Source organism: Acanthochromis polyacanthus, chromosome 19, assembly GCF_021347895.1.
Source record: "Acanthochromis polyacanthus isolate Apoly-LR-REF ecotype Palm Island chromosome 19, KAUST_Apoly_ChrSc, whole genome shotgun sequence".
Taxonomy (NCBI): domain Eukaryota; kingdom Metazoa; phylum Chordata; class Actinopteri; family Pomacentridae; genus Acanthochromis; species Acanthochromis polyacanthus.
In genome coordinates this window covers 11,203,928-11,228,007 of record NC_067131.1, presented here as the reverse complement: position 1 = coordinate 11,228,007, position 24,080 = coordinate 11,203,928, and the positions used below count along the sequence as shown (strand labels likewise).

General features: G+C 38.7%; 1 protein-coding gene across 1 annotated transcript; it reads left to right on the top strand.

The window, feature by feature from the left end:
• The first annotated feature begins 205 nt into the window (after nt 1-205).
• Nucleotides 206-23,670, top strand: gfra1b (gdnf family receptor alpha 1b). Its single transcript, XM_051939881.1, has 10 exons — nt 206-784; nt 1,103-1,411; nt 2,171-2,254; nt 13,686-13,864; nt 14,073-14,245; nt 15,598-15,707; nt 17,646-17,780; nt 18,618-18,814; nt 21,599-21,646; nt 22,479-23,670. Exons 1-10 carry the CDS (start codon nt 745-747, stop codon nt 22,629-22,631), a joined length of 1,428 nt encoding a protein of 475 aa, XP_051795841.1. The 5' UTR covers nt 206-744; the 3' UTR covers nt 22,632-23,670.
• The last annotated feature ends 410 nt before the right edge of the window (nt 23,671-24,080 follow it).

Sequence of the window (24,080 nt, the reverse complement as noted above, 5' to 3'; positions counted from 1 at the left end):
AAATGTTGAGGGTTTTTTTCTGCAGAGTTAATAAGTGGATTGTATCTCGCTGAAATGTTCTTACATGTGTAACCTGCTCGCCGCTGGCCATCCATTTGTTCTGACTGTCTTTGCGGCTTTGGTGTAAATTGACGCTCCAAATGGGTTTATTAAGGTTATTGTGCGCAAAGACGCATGACGTCACACCTTTACGCGCTGCACCCCCGAGCTCCCGAGCTTTTCATCAGAGTGGAGGACAGTCCGGATCAAACGGAGTGCTTTTGTTTTTCCACCTGCTCAACGGGATGTATCTGTGTCCAGATTTTGGGATGTAGGATTTAAACACTCCATACAGGACTGTGATGGACACTTAGATTCATTAAGTTGCACTGATTGGTCATACTGTGATTGACTCTCTGCTTTGTAAAGTTTTTTTTCTTTTTCTTTTAGCCTTAAACCCCCACAGAGTGTGTCGGATCACACACCAGCGCTGTCTGTCTGACAGAGAACAGCGCGCAAACAGGGGTTGAAGTGGAAATGGTCATTCTGCGCGCGTCTTACTCGCTTTTTCAATCCTCCAAAAGTCCGGTAGGTTCGCACGGCGCGGTTTTAGCTGCTGGACTCACGTCGAGAGTTGGGATTCTCGCTGTTGGATCTACGGGATGTGCAACCGGAGGGAAAGGGGATCTGTCTGATAAGTTCTCTTGATATTTATTTTTTTTATTTCAATCACCTCTTTTACCCGACGAAATCTCCTGAAGCGCAATGATTTTGGCAACTTTAGTCATTGCATTGTCCTTCCTGGGTAAGTGGCACAATGTTGGATTCCTGTATTGCTTAGGCTGTATTAAATATCTGAAAACTGCATCTTTATAAACGCATCAAACGGAGGCAGTGATGAAAAAGGCGCATCATTCGCCAAAAATCTGATGTTGATTCGACTGATTTGTTCTGATTGCCGTGGCACGACTGCGAACATTAAAGATCCATAAAGTTTGTCTAATGCTCCGTGCGTAATTGTGCATTATTTGGCGTTCAATAATGTTCATAGCCATAACGCTAAGTCGTGCGTAAAAATGAGTTTCCCCGCGAATTATTCTCACTTACTTTCTGTAAATGCCAGATTCAGTGTTCACCTTGAAGGGTGACGGTGGCTCAGCCTCCCGCCACGTCCGACTGGACTGCGTGAAGGCCAGTGAACAATGTCTAAAGGAGTACTCCTGCAGCACCAAGTACCGGACCATGAGGCAGTGCGTGGCGGGGAGGGAGAGCAACTTCAGCGCGGTCACTGGACTCGAGGCGCAGGGCGAGTGCCGCAGCGCAATAGAAGCCATGAAGCAGAGCCCCCTTTACAACTGTAGGTGTAGAAGGGGCATGAAGAAGGAGAAGAACTGTCTCCGGATCTTTTGGAGCATATACCAGAGTTTACAAGGTATTGCCAAGTGTTCAATACCACAGTGTAAACACGCAAACTTAGGAGGGATGCCCGGAATTTCAAACGTTACTTGCGCACATGTGCAGAAAAATCAGCAGTAAAATGTACTCAAAATATGAAAAGTGAAATTCCAGCAGTTATTGTGGAAGCAGAATGGCGTTTGTTATTGTTAGACAGTATTTTACTCTAATTACCACTGATGCATTAATGTACATTAGGCTGTATTTCAGTGTTGGAGCTGTTTACAACTTTATACACTGGGAGGTATTTTACAATGCCTTTACAAGCTCATCACACTGCATCTGTGTCTCATAAATGTCAAATAAATACAGCTGAGTGCAACATTTGCATCTGAACTGTCATGGAATGTCAGTCTAAGTGGCTTAAAATGAAAATTAAAGTAGTACCTCAAATTTGCACATAATTGACGCACTTGAGTGTATGTGGTGGCGTCAGAACTTTAAATCACGCTCCACTTAGAATTTGTAGCCATATTGCAGTAAGCAAAGGTTAGCAGCATACATGTGTATTTTAGTTGTATTAAGTCTATGTGAGAGAGATGTATGTTTGTGGAAGAAAGTTAATCTAAGGTCAACCTTTCACAAATTCTCCTCTAACAAATAACTCACACATCTATCAATAAGAGTAATTCAGAGGGATCACACTATCGTCATTATGACGCTAAAGAATATGTATTCACATGTACCTACACACAGTATCAATCCCACAATGTTGACAATCTTTTTTGCCATACAGGTAATGATTTGCTGGAATACTCTCCCTACGAACCAGTCAATAGCCGCCTCTCGGACATCTTCCGTCTGGCCCCTATCATAGCTGGTAAGAGGCTGCTTTTTTTCTTTCTTTTTTTTTTTACATTCCTAAGGTTTCAGTGTGGACATTGTGCAACATTCGGCCAGTTATTCCTCAGTTGTGCTTTAAACTCAGCTTAAGTCCCCGCATCACTGCTACAAATCTGTCACTATTTGACGACGACTCTTTTCTATTGCCGTCTGGTTTCGGGCTGCAGCTTTCAACGCCCATTATCCATCACAAAAGCTTTTATCTGCCACTGTGACCCGCCATACACAAAGCAGAGTAATTTAGCATATTTCACTTTCAGCCCTCAAAGCAGTGATGAGAGGTCTGCATGTTTTTCCACTGTCACAGTACTAATGCTGGAAGTAGCATTTATGTGCTAGTTTTGAATTAATCATCCTTTTAGAGTGGAGCCTGTTTTGTCTGAGCACCAGCAGCCTGTTAGAGCTATTTTTCTTTCTTTTTTTTTTTCTTTTTTTTTAAAGAGAGGGAGCACAGCAGAGAGTGATTCAGCTGTTGTAAATCTAAATTCCATACATGTCTTCAAATGTCAAAGGAGTGCAGGTGGACCTGGGTGCACACACCTAGACGATCCCATATTTAGATCAGCTGAGATCACATATGCAGATTCGCAGAGGGGCAATTAACCATCTGTCTGCATTCAGTGGTACTGATAAAGAGTTGTGTGTGTGCGACAAGTGCAGAACTCTCTGGCACTCTTCAATGTTGGGCTTTCTGGCTAGAGGAGGGCGTCTAGTGCGCTGGCCAGCAACCATTTCAGTGAGAAAAAAAAAAAATGGTCATTTGATTCTCCTTCTCCCTCCCTTGCTCGCTCTCTCTCCCTCCCTCTGTCTCCCTCTCTCTGGCTCTCGCTGTGATTGAATCCACTTAGCGTATCACGATGGCTCTGGTCCACATACGATGACATAATGGCTAACTGTATTTCAAACACAGAGAAAAGAAAACATTATTAGGTCCAGCAATCAGAGAGGTGCATGAAAATAAAAATTGTAGCTGTTGGTTAAGCATTCACAAGGTTCGCAGATAATGGGACAAGAAAGAGCAGCTTGAAATATTCAGGCAATCTTTTTTTTTTAACTGCTTAATCATATGCCTCATGTAGCTTAGCTGAAACAGTGTACACACCCATAAAATCCCGGGAATCAAGGCACAAATGGGAAATGTGTAAATCATGATTAAGACACATTTAAAAATCTGATTCGCCACTAACGAGCTCTTCTATCAAAGTCAGTAACATGGAATATAAAGACCCGGCAGGATGATAACTTATCATGAGGGGCTGTTACTAGAAGAAATCACCTAGATTACCTCGATTATGGGAGAAGGATAAATTGGAATGCAAAGCTGAAAAGAAGAGGCCAATTTAATGTATAGCAATGAGTAAACAGCCACGGGGCCTCCGAGAAAAATATAAATCACTTAATGGGTTAGATATCAGGAATCCATTTGCCATAAGTGACCTCATCTCTGTCTGCAACTAAGCCAGGCCCTCGGGCAGTCCGCGGTGTAAAATGATGCACACGTGAGCCAGGATAGAATGACTTATACGGCATCCCAAGGGTCAGCTGCTAAGACATGATGCTCGCTGTTCTGAGTGCCCACAAACCAATGCTTGCTATACAGTCCAGATTTCAAGTATTTTCTACAGTTTATACATTTAAACGCCAAGTCAGGCCTTAAATACGGCTACCTTTAGCTCTTGTTCATCGTGATTTCTCTCCGTCTTTAGTCTTATCTTTAGAAAGTGTGCTGCAGCTGAATCACACAATGCTCAGGGAACTGTCTTGGCCAGTTAAAAATAGTCCGCTTCTTCATCCCAAAGAGCTCTTGGGCAAAATCTTGAGGAAATGTTGCCCAATGAGTTTCTAACCTGAGCACACAGAATGCTCCTGCATTCCTCTGCAATCATCGTGTTGCCTCCAGCAGCAGCGAAATCATCATGCATCCATCCATTCTCTATATACCGCTTTATCCTCACTCGGGTCGCAGGGGGTGCTGGAGCCTATCCCAGCTGACTCGGGCAAAGGCAGGGGACACCCTGTGCAGCCCAGCGAAATCATCAATAAATCCCAATTTACAGCTGCAGCAATTGAAAATTGATTACAAAATCGGCATCAGTAAATTGGTCCATAGAATTTTGGTCTAGATCCAGTTACTAGTATTCAGAGTTTTTTGTATTCTTTTTCCAAACTGCAAGTTTCTGTTTTTGTGGTGAATTGTCTGATATTATTCATTAACATCTAAGAGAGCATTTTTGACTTGCTGTGCAGACATAGAGGTTTTTCTTTACAATCTCAAGGTTTGTCAAACAAAAGGTTTCTACCACATCAAGTGCCACTTTCTATTTTTCCTGTGAGCTCCTGCTTTTTTAGAATATGTCCATCTGATTTCACCAAACCCGATTTACAAACCATTTTTTTTAACATTATTATTATTATTATTATTATTATTATATGTTCTCCACTTACAAGGTGAATATTTCAAATGATTTTCTTAAGCTATGTGAAGTCAGTTGTTGACTAATAGGTAGAAATGAATATAATCCAGTGAACCCTCCAACACAGAAACACTTTATAGCCACTGACACTCAAAAGAGTATACTGGAGTTTAAAGAAAAATGTCTAAAGAACACATTAAATGACCATCAAGTCATCTCACTTGTAAACTAAACACAAAATAGCAACTTTATTCAAATCTGTGTCACACCCTCCCCGGTCTATTCAACAACTGGCACAACAAAATACTAATTATTTAACATTAAACAGCTGCATAGATAGCTCCATTAAGGCTTGATTGAAGGTTAAAAAGTCAACCAAACCTGATGTGTTGGATATAACTAACAAATAAAACAAAGCCAGACCCATTTTCTTCAACAAAAAAAGCTGTAGTCTTAATGAATGCCAACAGTAGCTCATGAAGATAATGGCATGAGGCAGATGTTAAACAGATGTTTTCCATGTTCCTCATCCTAACTTATCAATATTGACAAAGTACACATCACACTAAAAGTCATTAGTTTTTAGGGGTTATTTGGTCATAATCCAAATGCCTGTAACACATTTCATTGCAAACCTTCCAAAACCTAACATATTTCACTCAAAGCAAAAAAAATGTAAACCACTTGTGGTGCTACAGATAAAGTCAGAGGATCTCCAAAGTCAGTAGTACTTATCCTCTGGAGACCATGAGTGCATTTCCAAAATTTCACAGCAGTTAATCTAGTAGTTGCTGAACAAACACGCAAACAAAAATAAAACAATGCTATTAGCTTTTCACTGCTCATGCTGGACTGTCTCCTCTCCGTTTCAAGTTTTGCTAAGTCGTTTCTTTTTTCATTTGAGACATTTGCAGAAAGTTTCACTGTCAAATTATTAGCAATATTAATAATTCAAACTGAAAAGCATGACATTAAAACCACTAACTACCAGAATATAGTCTCCAGGAACAGCTGAAATTAAATGCAGCATCAATTTCAGATCAATAAATGTGATCAATCAGTGAAAGCGCCAGCCTTTCAGAGGTGTAACATAATACTGCTGTGCAGACTGAGGGAAAGATGGGATTGCAGGACTGTCCTTAACACATCACATTTATGCCTATAAAAATCTTCCTGGGCACTTTAGGGCATCAGTAATTCAAATTTAACATCACTGAGGTAAAGACAAGCTCATTCAGTGATTCCAGGTGTACCTGTGGGGAGTAAATTTAGCCATTTCATTCGGTTGCATGTTCTCAATGTTTCCTTTAGAAAAGAAAAAAAAAGAATCATTCCAATTTTACATATTAGTTCTTATTTAACAGTTAGGAATGTGTGACTATAGCTCAGCCACATCATGAATAAAGCTATATTTTAATGCACAATGTCCATGTCACTGTACAACCATTAAAATAGAGCACATGTTCTTCAGTACAGAAATGTGTCTGGTTTCAAAGTTACACATATCAGAAGTTTTCAAAAATACTCCAGCCATATCCTCAATGAAACACTGAGGTAATCATGCTCACAGAAGATATTTCACTTCCACTATCTCCACCACTGATCCCAGTGTCTCTCCCCTCTCCTTCCAGTCCATCCTCACACAACTCCTCAGTGGTCTTTCAGGGGATAAAGTCAGTGAATAAGAGATTAAACTTGGCGCGACGATTTTCCATTGCAGGGATCTCAAGAATAATTCAGTCAGTCTAGTTGCCTGAAGCAACAGATTTAATCCTCCGTAGTCGTTGTCCTCTGCCACTGTCCCAGTCCTTCTGTGAACTGTGCACATGAGCAAACTTTTCCAGCTGCTCATCGGTGTGGCTATCAGTAGAAGAAACACTTTAAATCTGCTGATCCTTTTTAAAAAAGACTGCTTTTAGCCATATCAGCAAATCATCAGAAGGCATTTCCTTTCATATGCTTCTCCTTTGTTTATGTAGTGCCCCTCTGTAACCGCAGAATAACGCAATTTATTCTAACTGAATTAAGTTGTGGGGTATAAGCTTGAAATGCATTTATATGCTGCGTAATCACACAGTAAACTTTGGCATTCAGTGCCATAAAATGAAACAAACAACACTTTATCATCGAGTAAGCATAAGATATTTAAGTTTTGCCTCCTTCGTAATGAAAGGCAGAAGTTTTTTTTTGTTTTTATTTGTACAATATCAGATTATGGATCTGAACAGGGGAAAATAAAGGGGATGGACACAATATAAGTACAATAAAACACATTCTATAAACATGGAAGACCACTAACAATGTGGCACACCACTCATGGTACTGCAGAAAGGTCCGTTGTTATTAAGTCACCCTTCAGAATGCAACCAAAAATGGCCTTCAATTACTTTAAAGGGCAGTCATTTAAGAGCCCTTACAGCCATTTCTCGATAATAATACACAGCATAAAGTAGCTGATGTCCATCACACTGGACTGCATCACAATTGAAAGTCAAACTTGTGTTTCTCAAGTATCTGGGAGATGTGAATCTCATAAATTGCTTTCTTGTACAGCAAAATAATACTGTCACCTTAATAAATCAATCCCTATATTATTAAAACAACATATTTGCATAGAATTGATGAGAATATCAAGTCCAATCCTTATTTTAGCCTCTGCTGAGAGTAGTATCTGTGTGGAAGCGTAAGATACCCGGAAAAAACTAATTTGCTTTGCCAAGCGTTGACACTTTGAAGTGCTTAGCTACAGTTTTCCCACCAAATTCATGCAAAGCAACAATATTTGATAATATGAATCATGCCGAGAACGTCACTGAGCAAATACCATTTACGTAAACTGCACGCGTACGCACACCGTCATTTACATACTGACGATCCCACTTCCAGCGTTCCCTGCCACTCTGACACATATAAATGTTACTGGAAGATGAAGCTCTCAGTGGGAAAAAAAAAATGGCTTGAAAGCAGACATTCTTCACCAAGATGAGTGTACCTGATGGCTCAGACATGACAAGTTGTGTGCAGGGAGCCAAGTGGATATGCAACCGTAAGTGAAGCATGCAACGGCTAATCATGGCTTTGAGATGGAGAAGAAAAAATAAGTGCTGTAGGCTGAAGGTGACACAGGATAATGTTTTCAGACAGGCATGTAATTATTTTATGTGAGCTAACCACACCCTTCACCCACACATACACAAGCCCGCTCACAAACACATAATCACTATTACACTGTGCATCACAGCTGTAGAGAAACGCTCTTCAGCATGCAAATCAGCCACTACAAATTGAGAGTGACACACATTTTTAAAGTTCTAAAATATCGCAGCGCCTCTCATACAACAGCAACAACTTAGTCAGTGACTCGATCAACAAAACATAAATCAACAGCGATTACAATAGTTTTAGTCGTTTTTAAGCAAAATGTCGACTTGTTGTTCAGAGCATCGCTGTCATACTTTATAGAAAACTAAATACAGTCATGGAAAAAAATATTAGACGACCCTTGTTGACTTCCATTTCTTGTCCATTTTAATGCCTGGTACACCTAAAGGTACATTATTTTTGGTTCATTCGCCCTTCGCACAAGTGCATTTGCCTGTTTTTCTGCTACCTGTCTCTCACTCATGCCATTTCCAGCAGTGCCAAGATGGCTGCCTTTGTGGCTTCACATAATTCTTTTGTTTTAGGCATTATGTGAGAGCTGACAACTTCTGAATTGTGCAACAGCTTGAATGTAAGCAGGAAACTCTAGGCCTTTGCATGTGTGGTGCTGCTTATGACATGAAATGGCCTCTTGTTTACCCTGGGAATACAATTCAGCTTAAGCATGTCAAATAGGACATGAAGCATTATGTAATCAGCTGCCTTTTTGTCATGTTCATTGTATTTTTCAGGTAATATACCTTTAGTGGTACCAGACATTCAAATGAACAAGAAACTGAAGAAAACAAGGGTGGTCTAATGGTGGTCTATTTTTTCCATGACTGCATCTTTGGATTTTGCTCAGATGAATTAAAAAAAAAAAAAAAGACTGATATACTCATGCATAAATAGAGGTACTTGTTATAAATCTGCATGTTCAAAAGTTGGAAACTAGAAGCATGGAAAAAGAGGAACCTATGCCCTATGTTGATGTTATTTGCAGATATTGTTGGTGAACCACTAAATCGACATTTATATTTTGACTTGGCTGAGATGAATATCACATCTTTGGCCTGACTTTCTGAAAAAACCGAAAGCAAAAGGGCACCGGTCATCTATATATCTGACTCACAGCAATCAGCGCTCACACCTTCTGCTCTCTCCCATGTCCTGCAGTGACTGTAGCACCATATGTCCAGTCAAACTTACTTCACCTTATCTTCACACCCAGTGAGTCAAATCTGAAGGAGGAGCTGTTATCTCACAACACGATGTGCCACCAACAACCTGGAACTTTAAAGAGATGGTTTGGCTTCCAAAGGAACCAATTTTCTTGTCACTGTGTGGATTAATAGTATATGAAAATTTGATTCCCGGTCCATCTTCATATCTCATCACCATCACTAGATACTGTAATCACAGTCACATTGCTCACTCTGTAGGTACTTTAAATCTCCGCAGTTTTGGACTATTGCTCCTTAAATCAATGCAGGATAAATGACTGAGGAGGAAAATCAGGAGCTGGTGCAGTAGGAACTAAGTGAAATTCTGCTAATTGCATGGGTGCATTTAATAAATGGGTGTCGGGTCTGGTCATAAATATTAAGATTTAGTGGATTTAGTGCTGTTGGCAGGAAGCCTGACAGCAGACAGGGTGCCATGACGGAGAGCCTCTGACCACTGCTGTTTGCTTTCTATTATGGGAAATGACAAAGAGGGCACTAAATGGAGGGACGGGTTTAGAAAGATTAAGTAAACCTATGTATAAATTGTGAAGGACATTGATTTGAACCATTACCTAGACAACAGATTGCTTGGCTATCGTATTCAGGACAGTGAATTTTGAGTATAAAACAATAGCTATTAAATTATATGGTTATAAAACATCAATATGAAATAAATTATTTTAATTTGAAAAATGTAACCAGCAAAATTATATGGGACTAAAGCAAAAGAATTTATGATTAAATTTTCGTATTCAACAAATCTTTTCTCTACATCTGGATTAAAGAGAATGATCGCGCAACAATGAGACTGTTAAAATGCAATACAATGGTAATCTTGTCCTTTTAAATCTCCAAGTAATTCTATTTTAAAAAATAAGGATGTGCTAAATTTAACGTGACAGTGAGCTTCACAGTCAACTTAGACTTTTTTTTTTTTTTTTTTAATACTCAAGGTCTCCAAGCACAAAGCTGACTCTTGAGGTTTGTTTCGATGGTCAGACTAATACTCTGCATTAATATAATCTGTGTTTCTTGGACAAAAGAGGATTTTCAAGTCATACAAAGATGAAACAAGACAGTTCCATAACCACATGCTCTATTAGTATTCTCGGATTAAATTTAAAGTAAAAAAGAGCTGCTTGTGTGAGTTTTTTGGCAGAAAATTGTTATCCAGAGCTGCTACAATGAAATCAAATCCTCTTGAGATGTGAGTTTTTAGTGTCAGCTGCACTATTTATGAGCCGACCACCCCTGTGTTTAATGGTAGCTTAAGTCCAGGAGATTTCAGTCTGCTTTAGTCCATGTGTACTGTGCGTGAAGATGATAAATATGTCTGAATTTATAAACGTCCCAAAGAAAAGAGATTGCAGAGGTGCACAAGGCTTTGTGGATCTTCTGGCTGCTGCAAACCGTGCAACTAACAAGGCATACAAACTAATACAACCCTGTTTGGAGCATCGTTTCCTATTCTGACGTAGTTCCTTCAAAGTCTTTTTTTTTGGGAGTCTTTTTTTGAAACAGGTAGTCAACTAATCAATTAATAAATCAAGACGAAACAATAAAACACCACTATTTTCATGATTATCAATTAGTCTGCAACTATTTTCACCACCAACGGTGTGCACTGGCATAAATAAAAAATTAAAAAAAAATTCATGGTTTGATATAAACCTCAGGGCAAATGATCTAATACACTGTTGATACGGAAGGAAAAAAAAAAGAAAAAAAAATCATTTTGCTATTTAATTTCAAAAGTGTTGACGTTCAGTAGTGGCCATACCCAACCATCAAGCCACTGTGCAGCCAATAAAATATTATTATTCATGAAATATGTCCAAGTATGACATATTCACTATTAACCATTAAAGTCACCAGTATAATTTTAGGTTGTCAAAATCTTTATCATAGTGGTAATTTTGTCTGGCTGTATGCAGACTAACAACACCATACACTATCGAATGGTCCCAAGTGTTTCCATTTCATAATTTAGGCCTTTATCAAAACTGGATGTTTTAGCAGCTGCATGCCAGAGATTTGTGAACACGGACACCCCCAGGATACAATAATTGCCCTCTTTTTGAAGATTCACATTTAACCCCTGCTGGCTGACAGCCCTTTAAAGGTCTTTTGTAACAATACATTAGAGGTCAGAGGGTCAGATTTCTGTGTTTTCTACACTTGCTCCCCCTTGCTCAGGGGACACAACCTAAGAAGGCAGTGCAAGATCTGTTTTTTCCTTGGGTATAACATTATACAAGTCATAGCCTATATGATGTTACTCACAACTCAACTTCCTGTTTGTGGCTTTTTCAGGAAAATCATATTAAACATGTTTGGCATTACACAGTGTAAAAAAAAACAGGATTACAGATACAAGCAAATATTGATTGCTAATATTTACAGTCATGATGGAACAAACTGGTGCACAATGGAGCATGCAGCAACAACATCAACAGCAAGAAAAAAAAAAAGCAACATTCTTCAACACAGCTATGGCCATTCAAGTCATTTTTTAAAGGAAATGAATTAACAGCAACACAAAATTTGTATAGAATTATATTTCTGTTTTAGGACATAATGCTCATCTCCTCTTTGGGGAGTTTATCAAGTAATTGCTGAACCTTCCTGTATCATAACATTGTGACGCTCTCCTTAACTCAATATTTGTGATAGTGAAGGACTACCTTTGAAAAATGAGAAAGCATGAAACGAAAAGGATCTTACTTAAAGCAAAAATGCTCCTGATGAAGCCCATATTTTATATTTCCAGCTAAACAATGTTATATCTACATGGAATCATACTGTACCTACAGCTGTATCCATACACATACAGTTACAACAGCATTTGAACTCATCTCCTCAAGGCAATATCTTTCAAGATTCAGTTTTTAAACACAACTTAGATAACCACTTCCCATTGGGGTATCAGTAATTGGAGTAAATCTGTCACACCTATGGGCCACGAGCTGCAAACAGCCACTAAAGGATCACAGCCCACATCTCTAGGCACTTGTCAGATGTAAGTAATGGGTTTTGTAATATGTGATTAACCCAAAGTTCAAGAATGTATTCAGATTTAATCATGGCTCATTCTGCAGTGCATGAAAGAGTGCAGTGAGCTTTGATTCCACATCAAAAGGCAAAATTACAGAACTCATTCTTCCATGTCGAGGCTGAGGATACAGTTTGTGTTACTGTGCGGGAGTCAGTGGAGCAGGAAGGACTTTAAACACAACGAATGAGGAAAATGAGAAGCGGGAGGCATTATGTTGGCCATAGAGTGCTTTCGCTGCGAGGGAAAGGCATTCTGGGATGGAAGCAGAGATGACTTTGTTTTCATAACTTAAGCCAAGGGACACTTACTGACTGCGTGTCACTATTTTCAAGGTGTACAATTATGCGTTTTCTGTCAGGCTGAGGACAACAGAATTATCCTCAACGTTATGTGAGACAAGACAAGAAAAACAGCAGCAGTCACACAAACACATAATAGAAAATTAGGGTATTAAGCTTCTGTGCAGTTTAGGGTGACATGAGATCACCTTGATTCTATCATTTTTGTTGCACAGATTCTGTAATATGACATCTGATCATAAAGAGCAGACCTGGAGAGATCTAAGAATATCCCAAGGTCCACTGGTTTATCAGAGAATTTGAAGCTCAAATGTGCCACAAATGTAGCAACTGGAGTAATAAATGTGTGAAATAATTAATTACAAATCACCAGCAAAAGACATCTGTATCCAAACAGTTGTGTTTGCAAAGGCAGCCATGATTGTTTTGAATAGGGCTCAAAAGGTCTCATATGTTTTAGACAATTATATGGTAAATGAGGCAATTTTGGCACAAATGTGCTAAAAAATGCTTTTAAACATGTAAAAGACATCTGGGGACATGTTTTGGAAATCATTTCATTTTTTGTGCTGCTGTTGATAAGAAAAGGTCTCAATTCCAATCATTTGGATGATAGCGGCACAAGCAATAGTGATGCAATAGCTTTTATTTTCCTGAATTACGTTACATAGTATTTTCCATTGCACCTTGGTGATACTTGGAAGTTCGTATTTGGATGGAGAGTTCACAAAAATGTTTCAAATCAAGCAGTTAAAATACATTCAAAACAATGAAAATTAGCCAGGAATGTGATGCCTATAAAAATATTCACCCTCCTTAGAGGTTATTTCCTTGAATGTTTTTTTTTTAACATTGAATCCTAGTCAATGTAATTTGGTGTACTGAATGGAATTTACAAAAAAAAAGTCTCTCACATCCAAGTGAATACAGATTACTACAAAGTAATGTAAATACTTTTTATGGGCGTTGGTCATCCAAAGGTATGGGACTGCATTACATAATTTAAAAAAATAATAATGAAAGTAAGTTTTGCGACTTGCAATTTAAGATGATATTTACTGGTAACACTGTTTTTCCATCTTTTTTACGGTAACTGACACCAAAAATTTCCACTCACGTTTTCTCTCGTCTGCATTTTCTCCTGTAAATAACCCACACCAATGTTATTTTGATGCAGTTACTTGTAATGACTGAACAACAATGCAACCTGTGCAAGAAAGCAATAATTGTTCCATTAGAAACATGTAATTACGTGTCCCATTATTCTCCTCAGTCGAGCCTGCCTCCACAAAGGAGAACAACTGTCTGAATGCTGCCAAGGCCTGTAACCTGAATGACACGTGTAAGAAATATCGCTCAGCTTACATCAACCCCTGTACCAGCAGGGTGTCCGTTTCTGAGGTCTGCAACAAGCGCAAATGCCACAAGGCTCTCAGACAGTTCTTTGACAAGGTAATTAAGCGTGTTCATTTTGACATTTTGAGAGATTCTTTTGTTTGAATTTCTAATTGACACTGAAACCAAAATGCATACCACATGTCAAAAGTCATGGAAGAAAAATATGGTATTGTAAGCACGATTATACATTAAACTCACACTGAACCCAACCCCTCTGTGCAAGTCTCATCTAGCATATGTGTTTTTTCTGTCCAAACTTCAGGTTCCAACTAAATACAGCTACGGGATGCTGTTTTGCTCCTGTCCAGCGGGGGATCAGACAGCATGTGCAGAGCGCAGACGACAAACTATTGTACCCGTCTGCTCCTACGAGGATAAGGACAAAGCTAACTGTCTGTCTCTTCAGAACACATGCAAGACCAACTACATATGCAGGTAAGAAGGTGCATTTCATATATACAATGGAATGTTTTTCTGCTAAAGAGAATACAACTTTTCAACCAAGATTATTTGTATGTTTCTATAGGTAGTAAAACTGCATATTAACAATATTCTCTCATGTTTATGCATTGAAAAAAAAAATCCCACAAAACTTCTAGGATTCACATGGTCTGTCTATTTTAGGAGACCTTAGCCACTGTTCTAGAGCAAAGTACAAACTGAACATCCATGATGTTGACTGACAGAAGCAAAGCAGACTGTTCACTTAAAATCTTTAAGCAAAGAGAAATTACTAACAATAATTGTAAGCTATAGTGTACATTATAATGTAAGCTATATGATACTATATAGGTTGTAATCTTTACTTTAAAAGTAGGTAAGTTTCCCCCCCTGTGAGGAAATTGATTTGTTACAGTTGGTCAAGTATATGAAAGCTGAAAAATGACAACAGGAATGCAAGAAATACAACATAGTGCAATGCAAGAAAGCACTGGGACACAGTCTGGAGTCTCACTGTAACAGAGTGGATTAGGTCGCACGTGGTTTGCCAGGTTAGCAGAGGGAGGGATGCAGTAGGGATGGATATGTGGTCTGGACAGTTCAATATGTAGGCTGCAGAAACATTCCTTCACAGTAGTGTGAGCAGGTCAGCACAACAAAAGCAGCAAGCCATCTCCTTCTGCTTCTTTCAATACCACTCTCAGATTTATTCTTGTTTGTCCAAACTATCTGAAAGCTGTCTGTGTAGTTGCAATGTCTCTGAAACCCATAACCGCACACTCATGGAAGTCCCCTGGGTTCCTCACTAAGGCAGTTCGCTCATCCTGCTAGCGATCTCCTCAAACTTTGTCTCTGTGGTCTGGATCCTACTCGTGCCATCATCTAACTTCTGCAAGGATGCCCGTTGTTTTTCTAGTCATCATCCCAGTCGGCTTCAGCATGATCAGCACATCCCTGGAAAATAATGCGGGCGAGGAGTTGCTGGGCAACACCAGCTCTGATTAATTAAAGTGGCAACAGCATGGTGACGAGTTCCAACTAGCATGTCCAGAGATGGCATAAAAAGCTAAAAGCAACTAGTGAAGCAAGTTTGACAAAGACAAAGTTAGAAGTAGTATAAAAAATAAATAAATAAATGAGAAGACGAGCAGGAGCAACAGGCTGCACACAGTTTGCCAAAAAATACTTACATATTCTCTATCTTGTCTTGCAAAACCTCAAAAGTGAATACATATTGTCTCCTTAACAGTGTGAAACTGGCAGCAGATTAATGAACCAGTCTTGACAAATGTGACAAAGCACCAAGCCTAGTATAAAGCTGTAACTTGTATCTCTCTTGTAAATAGGTCAAGGCTGGCAGATTTCATCAGCAACTGTCAGCCAGAAGCTCACTCCATATCTGGCTGTCTGAGGGAGAACTATGCTGACTGTCTGCTGTCTTACTCAGGTCTTATTGGTAAGTTACTCTGGATCTAACGCTGAACTGCTAATGGTATTTGTTGCAAACTGCTTTGTGCCTGTGCTGTTGCACCGAGGAAAGCTAAATAAGAAAATATCCAAATAGGAGCACAACAAACCAACAGATTCAAATTCATTATAGTTTTTCAAATCAATTCAGTCTGTCAAATTTGTTTGTATTGTTTTCCATTCTTGATTTATTTTTGTTTATTTGCCTCTTTATTAGCAACGTGAGGTTTTTGTCAGCTCAATTAGAAGTGATGTATACAGCTTTAATCAGATTTGGTTTTTCCAGAAACAAAAGTAAACAGAAACTCATTAAAAGTGAGGAAGGGAGATCATTTTTCTAAAATAGCTGCAGAAAGTCTCCTTAAAGTTACAAGTACCCTGATAATTTACCACAATGTAGCTGCCAAGGCTTTCTTAAGTCACATGATTAGTGATGGACAGGTTTTTCTTTAGTGTCTAAAAAAAATGTTGAACTCATAAGAGTTAAAGTGGAGATTTCTCATTCCTCTGAAAATCTATTCTAACATAATATAAAACCACAATCACACCCTGACACATCTGCCAGATGGCAAAAATTACATCAGTGCCAGAAACTGCAAAAAAGAAATGAATTGTCAGATTTTCAACTTTCTGCAAGTCTTTGAACTACTCCTCCCTGGTGTGTCATTCTGTCAGAAAACAACCAAATCTATGTCTAAATCTGCGATATTTCATCAAAATCCCTGGTCTCATTTAAAAAAAAAAAGCTAAAACAACAGTTTAAAAAAAGCCCACAGTGACTAAAAATGTGACGGGAACAGAAAGCGTCCTGAGGCTGCTTGGGGTTCAGAGGGTTAAGATTGTAGATCATCTCAGCATCCAGGCAGCTGAGGACACAATCAATGAATTGCATATTAGTGGAGTGTTCATGTCATCCCAGTTCATACACCGTAGCATAATGTGGAAGTAGCATTTGTTTCACTCTTTCTTACACCAGCAGGTTTCATTATGTAGAAAGGAGAAATGATGTCCCACTGAGTTTTTGTAATGAGATTTCAGCACAGGGCAACAGTGACCAATTGCAAACTCAACACGCAGACATTTTAATCTGCACCATTCATATCATGCGTCATACAGTTTACACCCTGTAATAGGGGCCCCCCTAGTTTAAGCACTCATTTCTGTCTCCACACACTGAAATCTGCATGTACTCGCAGAACTAATAACTGTGAGCCTACTCAACCTTATGCTCCCCACACAAAGGTAGCCATTTTATTCAGTTACAGGAAGCTGACAAAATAACCAAGAGGGGTTTCATTTGACTTTTTTGCCCGTGAAGTACAATGTGCGGTTTGGTCATAACTGTTGACTCGCAATGGGTGTTAAGTGACAGCAGCCCTGAAAATACTTTGCACATTACTCTCTCCACAGCTGTGGTTTGCTACCTTTGTTGACATCAGCATTCGTTTCAATCATGTGGAGGAAAGACCACTGGATGTGTCACATAATCAGAGGGATACTGTGGAAGTCAATGAGGCTTATATTCATGATGCAGCAGGTTGTCAATGTCAAGCATCAGTGTCAAAGCGGAGGTTGAGTGGATTGGTTTTACCCTTTGTGGAAGGAAAGCCCTGGTAGAGTTTGAAGAAGCTTTTGTAAAGCCAAATGGCAGTCGTGAATAATAAAACAGCTTTCTAATAAAGTATTTTGCTATTTAATGCATTTTTTGTAAAGCTTCTAAATAGGATAAAGGCTCCCTATGGTGTGGAATAAGCTCAGCCTCGTAAGCTGGCCTGAACATTTTACTTTCAGTGTGCAGAGCCTCAAAAGTGCCTGATAAATCAAACGTGTCTTGTTAGAGGGTTTCAGCTATGATAATGGGGCTGCAGGTACTTTGACTAACAAGAGTGTTCTGCTCTCTCTTTTTTTTTTTTTTTTTACACTGCAGGTACAGTGATGACACCCAATTATGTGCGATCTTTTGGTATTAGCCTGTCACCATGGTGTGACTGCAGCAGCAGTGGGAACAGCAAGCCAGACTGTGACAAATTTGCAGAGTTTTTCACCAACAACCGATGCCTACGTGAGTTGCTGCATTTAACCATCCTGCAGAAATACATTGGAGAAGGTCAAACCGACCCGTTTATTGTCTAGACTTTGAATTTTTATTTGCAGACTGGGAGATAATGGCTTGAAGCAGGAATAGTACATATGATGGTCTATCATGTGCTTAACATGGTCTCTCATTCTGTAATATGACAGTTTATTTCCATTCACTGTGCATGTGATTATGAGTCGCCATATCTGCATTTCATCAGAACATAACAGTAGTTTTAATTCAATTACTTTGACTCATAACTCATGCTCAATCAGCTTTTACTGAGTTTTTGCCCACATTCTATTTTGTTAATAGAGAGGTATCTTAGATTAAATGCCAAACAAATTATGACAAAATTAGATTACATAAATCATTGTTGAAATTTTCTTATTTCAGTAATAGAGCTAATTTTTACACAGTTTTGTGAGTCACGGATATTAAATGCAGGGACTGCTTTTAAAGAGGCTCTTGAGAAAGTCCAAGTAATTTATTTTCCTGCCCAATTATTTAAAGTACCAATTATAAGCAGCTTTTAGTGGGACATTAACAGAATGTTTTGGGTCATGCCACTTGCACTTATTTCCAAGGCAGAGACAGAAGACAGCCTGTTAAGTTGTTAGATGTGCAGACTATACTTTTAAAATCAGGACTCGGGGCATTCTGGGGGATAATGCTTATTACAAAGTCATGACATTTGGTGCATATTTTCCACATAGTAACCAAACAGTATTATCTCAGTTTACCTGCCACACTCCATTCCACTGCTTAGAAAAGTAGCAGTTCTGTAATTGCACAAGATCAATACAGTATGTTTTTTTCTAGGCAACGCCATCCAGGCATTTGGCAACGGAACCGACGTTGGAGTCTGGCAACCTCAACCCCCAATTCAGTCAACTGCAGAGACAAGCATCACTCGGAGGGGTAAAGAGCGAACCAGCAACGCTCTGGACACACTGACAGACATGAGCAAACTGGATCTTGACGGCAACTCATTATATCACATCTGTGGGACCTTACAGGTGAAGTTTTAAAGCAGAAAGTGTGTTTTGAATACAGGTACTGCAAATTACAAAAAAATTAAAGTAGAGAGAGCAGTGTAAATAAAATGACTGCAAACTTTCTGTATAATATTAATCCAATACCTGGACTGAAAAAAAAAAAAGATTTTTGTCGTTGCATTTATCTCTAGTTAAATTAATGTAATTTTCATTTTGCTTAATTACTCTTCAAAATACACTGAGATAACATAAACTAAACCTAGAGAAACAAGCATTGTACTACTGCTCAGCCACACATTTTATTCGCATGCCCAGCTTATATATGCTTAGATAAAATCTAAACCCCTTAGTGTTATAAATCTCTAAATAATGGAGCTCCCCAATTAAACTCTGACTCAGAGGGATGACTGTCAGCCAGTTTATACCTCCACTGATCTCATTAACCGAGAAAGTTTATTGGAGTTTCTTGCTGAAACAAAATGGCTCTGAAACATTGCAAGGCAATTAGTTTTAATTTTCGTAATAACTACTTATCAGTATGGTGCTAGTTTATTTGCAGTTAGCAGTTGTGCCTTTCATGCACACTAAAAAACCCTCACTTCTATCAAGTGTTTTTAAGGCAAAATAAAGGACAAACTTTAAAATCCTTCCACATGAGTCCAAATGTTTTGATAAATGTCCATGCTTTTTGTCCTTTTTGTGCATTTTGGATGCTTCAGAAACCTCTCAAAATGTGTGAAAGAAAGCGGCTGAATCTAAATTGAGACCTAAACATCAGGTAGAGATCTATTCAGAGCTCCTGTCAGAGTGTCAGACGTTGGGTTCTGTCACCTTGATGGATCAGGGATGGTATTATGATGGCATGTGCAGAATCCCCCCTCCTGGGCAGAAAGATGAGACGTCAGTGTGGAGTCAGAGTTTCCTAAGCTGTCATGTCAAAGCTAATTGGTTGCCACTGTAACATCAGAAATGGCTCACAGGGGTAGTGTGAGTGTGACTGTGTGTGTCTGAGCCAGTGACAAAGTATCAAGTATAAGGGAATGTCTATTAGGCTTATGCATACTTATGTTTACTCCCAGTTAGCTTTATTTAAATTATAGCTGGTCATGTTTATATTTGGAAAAAATTAAATAAATTTAAAAAAAAAATAAATCACTATTAGTAACTGTGTGGCTCCAAGCACTGTTGCAACAAAAATTCAAGTATTAGAAACAAGAGTTCCAAAGTTCATTTTAGACCTTGAAAGCTACGGTTGACACCAGAAGGTCAGTTTAGTAGCTGAACCTTTTGATTAGATCACACAAACATCCTCAGCAGATCAAGTTTGCACAGCTGTCCTACTGTCAAATTTTTTGAGCAACAAGACAAATGGACTGTTGTGAGGACAGATTTTCAAGATCAGGAATGAACCCTCAATCAGTCATTTAAATTTAGAGTCAGAGTCTCTAATCAAATACACGTTTTGTCCAATTCAGTGAATATCTCCTGGTGTTTGAACACAGCTCTGGCTCTGTAAATAGGAAAACAAAGTAGCTCAGATTGATCCACAGAGCAGTTTGCCAGCATGCCCTGTGCACATTCATGCTCATGCACAGGAAAAGCAGTGAAGGGAAGATGAGGAAAAGAGGACAGTGGGAGCAAGCGTGACGGTGCATGCTATCTAAATACACTAACATGATAAAATCAGATTTTGTTTTTCCAGAAACTGGTAGTCTACGTGGACAAGAAGTCCTTCATGTGCTCCAAAAGGAAATTCAAATTTCCTCATCAAAAACCTTTGTCAAAGAAGACTGTGTGGCTGAAAGCTCAAAAAAGTCTGTTAAACTGACCTTGTGACGACACTGTCTTTCACAGTGGTCATGGTATTTCACATAGATCTACATCATTTAATTCAACTGCTGTCCAGCCATATGCATGGGTGCACAAATCTCAAAGACCTAATTAGCAGAAAAGGTCTACGGTGTGACTTTGAAAAAAATAAAATGCTATCGGAAATTTTAATCGCAGTCACAGTTAATGCCATGCAAATGGGCGTTTCACTAAATGCAGGTGTAAGAAATCATTTCAATGTGCAAATTCTGACATTTAACATCATAAATTCTAGGTTTTGCTTAATTGTGCTCATGTCCGTGCCACACACCAGCTCCTCTGGAAAATTTTGGCTAAACCAACACACTTCAAATATCTGCTCTTCTTCACTGATAAATACTATGGGGCCATATTTTTAAATGAGATGATATCACATACTTTAAGCAAGACAATCTATCATATTGGCTTTTAATAGCGATAATATGATTTATCACCAGTAAAAACATCCTCTAGGAGGAAAGACCTCCGATAGAGCAATTAATCATTCTTCTCCAGAATCCTGGTTCGTAGAATTCTTTCTACTTAAGAACCAACACATGGAGTGTTTATTCTGTTCCCAAACCACTACAGAGTCACTTTATCATTTGCTGTACTCCATCTCTGTATCTATGAGTCTGCGTTCATTTGTGTGTGTAGCTGTGTGGGTATTTTTTCCGTGTGGCTGAAGAGGTTTGGAGAAGAGAAAAGTTTTAATGTATCATAACCTTGAGCTGGCACAAACAGGATGTTGCACAGACAAACTTTTACACAAACACACTTGAATCTTATGCATCGCACTCGAGGGGGACGATTATACAGAAAGATGTGTTAGGCCCTGTTTAGGAAAATGCAGTGTACATTAACATTTTTGCACCACCCTTAAACAAGCAAACCCAATTAAAAAAATAATAATCAACTTTAATGTCTTTGTGCCTTTTTTTGTTGTTTTCCTTCCAGGCCCAAAAACTGGTATCAAACCAAACGGTGGATAGTGCTCTATGCGTGGTAAGCATTGTTTTATTCTGTGCATTGTGCAGGTCTGTGGGTTATTAGAAGACAAAACGATGATATTTAATACTTATGAAACATACTATATTCATACAGCTTGTGTTTGCATACTAAAAATTATTGCTACAGTCTCATTCTACACGTCTGATGTTATTGTTGGTCACCAAATTTTCACCTCCAAGCGGTGGAAGCGTCATTGGATTTCAAAATTACATCCTCCACTTTGCTTTTACTGAATTTTAGCATATTATGTTTATAAATTTTAATCTTTTATCTATCTAAACTAAGCGTGAAGACAATATTGTGGTGTTTCCATGGGTTTTTAAGCACAAACATAAAAATACAATCAGCAATTATAATCCAACCGTTTTGGTCAAATTTAGGGATTTTTTTTTTTTGTCATTTTCTAGCTGACCACTCTGTGCCTGCTCTGAAAAAGAAATATCTGGTGTTTGTACACAGTCCTAGCTCTGTAAGCAAACAAAGTAGCTCGGACTGATCTGCAGACACAATATTCAATATTCCAACGTGTTCTGTGAACACTGGTGCTCATGCATCGACTCTGAAACATGCCAACTTTCTAATATCAACAATTTTCCTTCAGAACCATTAGGATACTATTGATACAGCCAAAGTATTGGACTCCATAGTTCTCACCCTGAGTGTGATATAAACCAAATGTAAACACAACGTAAAAAAATATACATATATAACAGAAAATTTGCTATAATTGTAGTCATACTGGGTGTACATATTCTGCTATCCTACTGAGAGGTTACATTAACTTTCTATGCAATGCAGCTCTAACACTTTGGGTCTTTTCCCCCAGAACCATCAACTGGATGAGTCCGGTGGCTCGAATGCCATTCCTAGAAGCTCACCAGCTGAACGCGCCTGCTTACACCCTTCAACTCTGCTACTGGCGCTCGCCTTTGCTTTAACATCAACAGCGTTACAGCTTGAAGTGTTGCAGCTTTTGTAGGATCCGAGGACAACGGATCAACACTCTAATCTCAAGGAGTGACTGAACTAATTTTAATTTCGACATTTTGCAAAGACGCGACGCCTACATTTTTCTTTAAGTGGAAAAGAGCAACACAGCATGATGCGAGAAGCGAAATCATAGAACAGTGGATTATATCTGAGGATTACATGTTGGCTGTTGCTGCATAGAAAACAGACTTGCCGAATCTGTTGCTGAGATACCAGCTCATTTGCCTTCCATGCCTCGTGGGGGCAATTTGGTGACTTCCAAAATCAGATTCACACTTAGGAACACTCATTTTTTGGAGATAATCTCTGTGATCTGATGTGAATATATTCATTACTTTGGAATGTGTGCAATCACTGCACATTTGATTGAGAGTACTGCCAATATGCTCAACAGTGTTTGCAGCATAAAACTGATCGTTCTCTGCATAACTGTGCTTTGATTTGCCCCGTCAGTAAACTTGCTTTAATTCGACAAAAGGAACACGGTAAAGTGTTGATCTCAAAGTGGACAATTAGCTCATTTCACAGACACAATGTGGGGAGTTCGTAGGATTCATGAAACAAAATGTCCATAACAGTATCTTCAGAGGAGAAAGACAGATTTGCCACAACAAAGCAACAATCTTCTCTTCTACGTGTTCAGTACTTATAGATCCGTTTTGTAGATTTGATTGTCATGGTGGTTTGTGGCTTTATCACATCGCCTCTAAAAAGAACATTTTGTACATATGATACATGAGTGAACACTATTACAGTTTGCTGCTGTTAGCTTGTAACATATTGTCTGTAATATTTTGAGTCTATGTTAGTATCTGGTGTCTGAGGCCCCTCAGCTTTATCCAGCTTAGCTGTGATTTATGAAATGTGACAAGGTATGGTTCTTTACACATGTGGCTACAGATATGACTTTATTGTGCAATTATATTTTGATGGCAAATGCATATTGTTATCTTGAACAGTATTTTTTCTTGAAGAATATCAAACTATCTGTAACAGCAAAAAGAACATAAAGAAATTACAAAAGTGTCTTTAATGGCTACAAAGTCAAATATGTTTTGCTGGTTTGAAGCAGATTCTTGAGATTGACACTATCACATCATCATATCTTTGTAGAGAGCAAGAGGACATGGGTTTCATAAATAAAGAATGTGTACATATCCTCAAGTTGCGCAAGCACCAGAAGACAAAAGCCAACAGACAGTAATTGCTAGCAATTACTGCTGACGCAAATCATAAAAAAAAAAAAAATGAAAACGCATAGTTATTATGTACCCTAATTATCAAAGAATGTACAACATAGTGAAGATGTTCAAAGTGTGTCCGTTATAATTTTCCATTTATGATCCCTGCTGGCATCTGAACTAAAGCCTTTGATGGTGCACTTTTTTCTAGACACATTCAGATTTGTTTGTTTTTCAAAGTTTAACGGTTTTGATCA

Coding starts and splice junctions, on each gene's coding strand:
- gfra1b (XM_051939881.1), top strand. CDS start 745: ATGATTTTGGCAACTTTAGTCATTGCATTGTCCTTCCTGG. Junction 1,412..2,170: donor CATATACCAGAGTTTACAAG/GTATTGCCAAGT, acceptor TTTGCCATACAG/GTAATGATTTGCTGGAATAC. Junction 14,246..15,597: donor AAGACCAACTACATATGCAG/GTAAGAAGGTGC, acceptor TCTTGTAAATAG/GTCAAGGCTGGCAGATTTCA.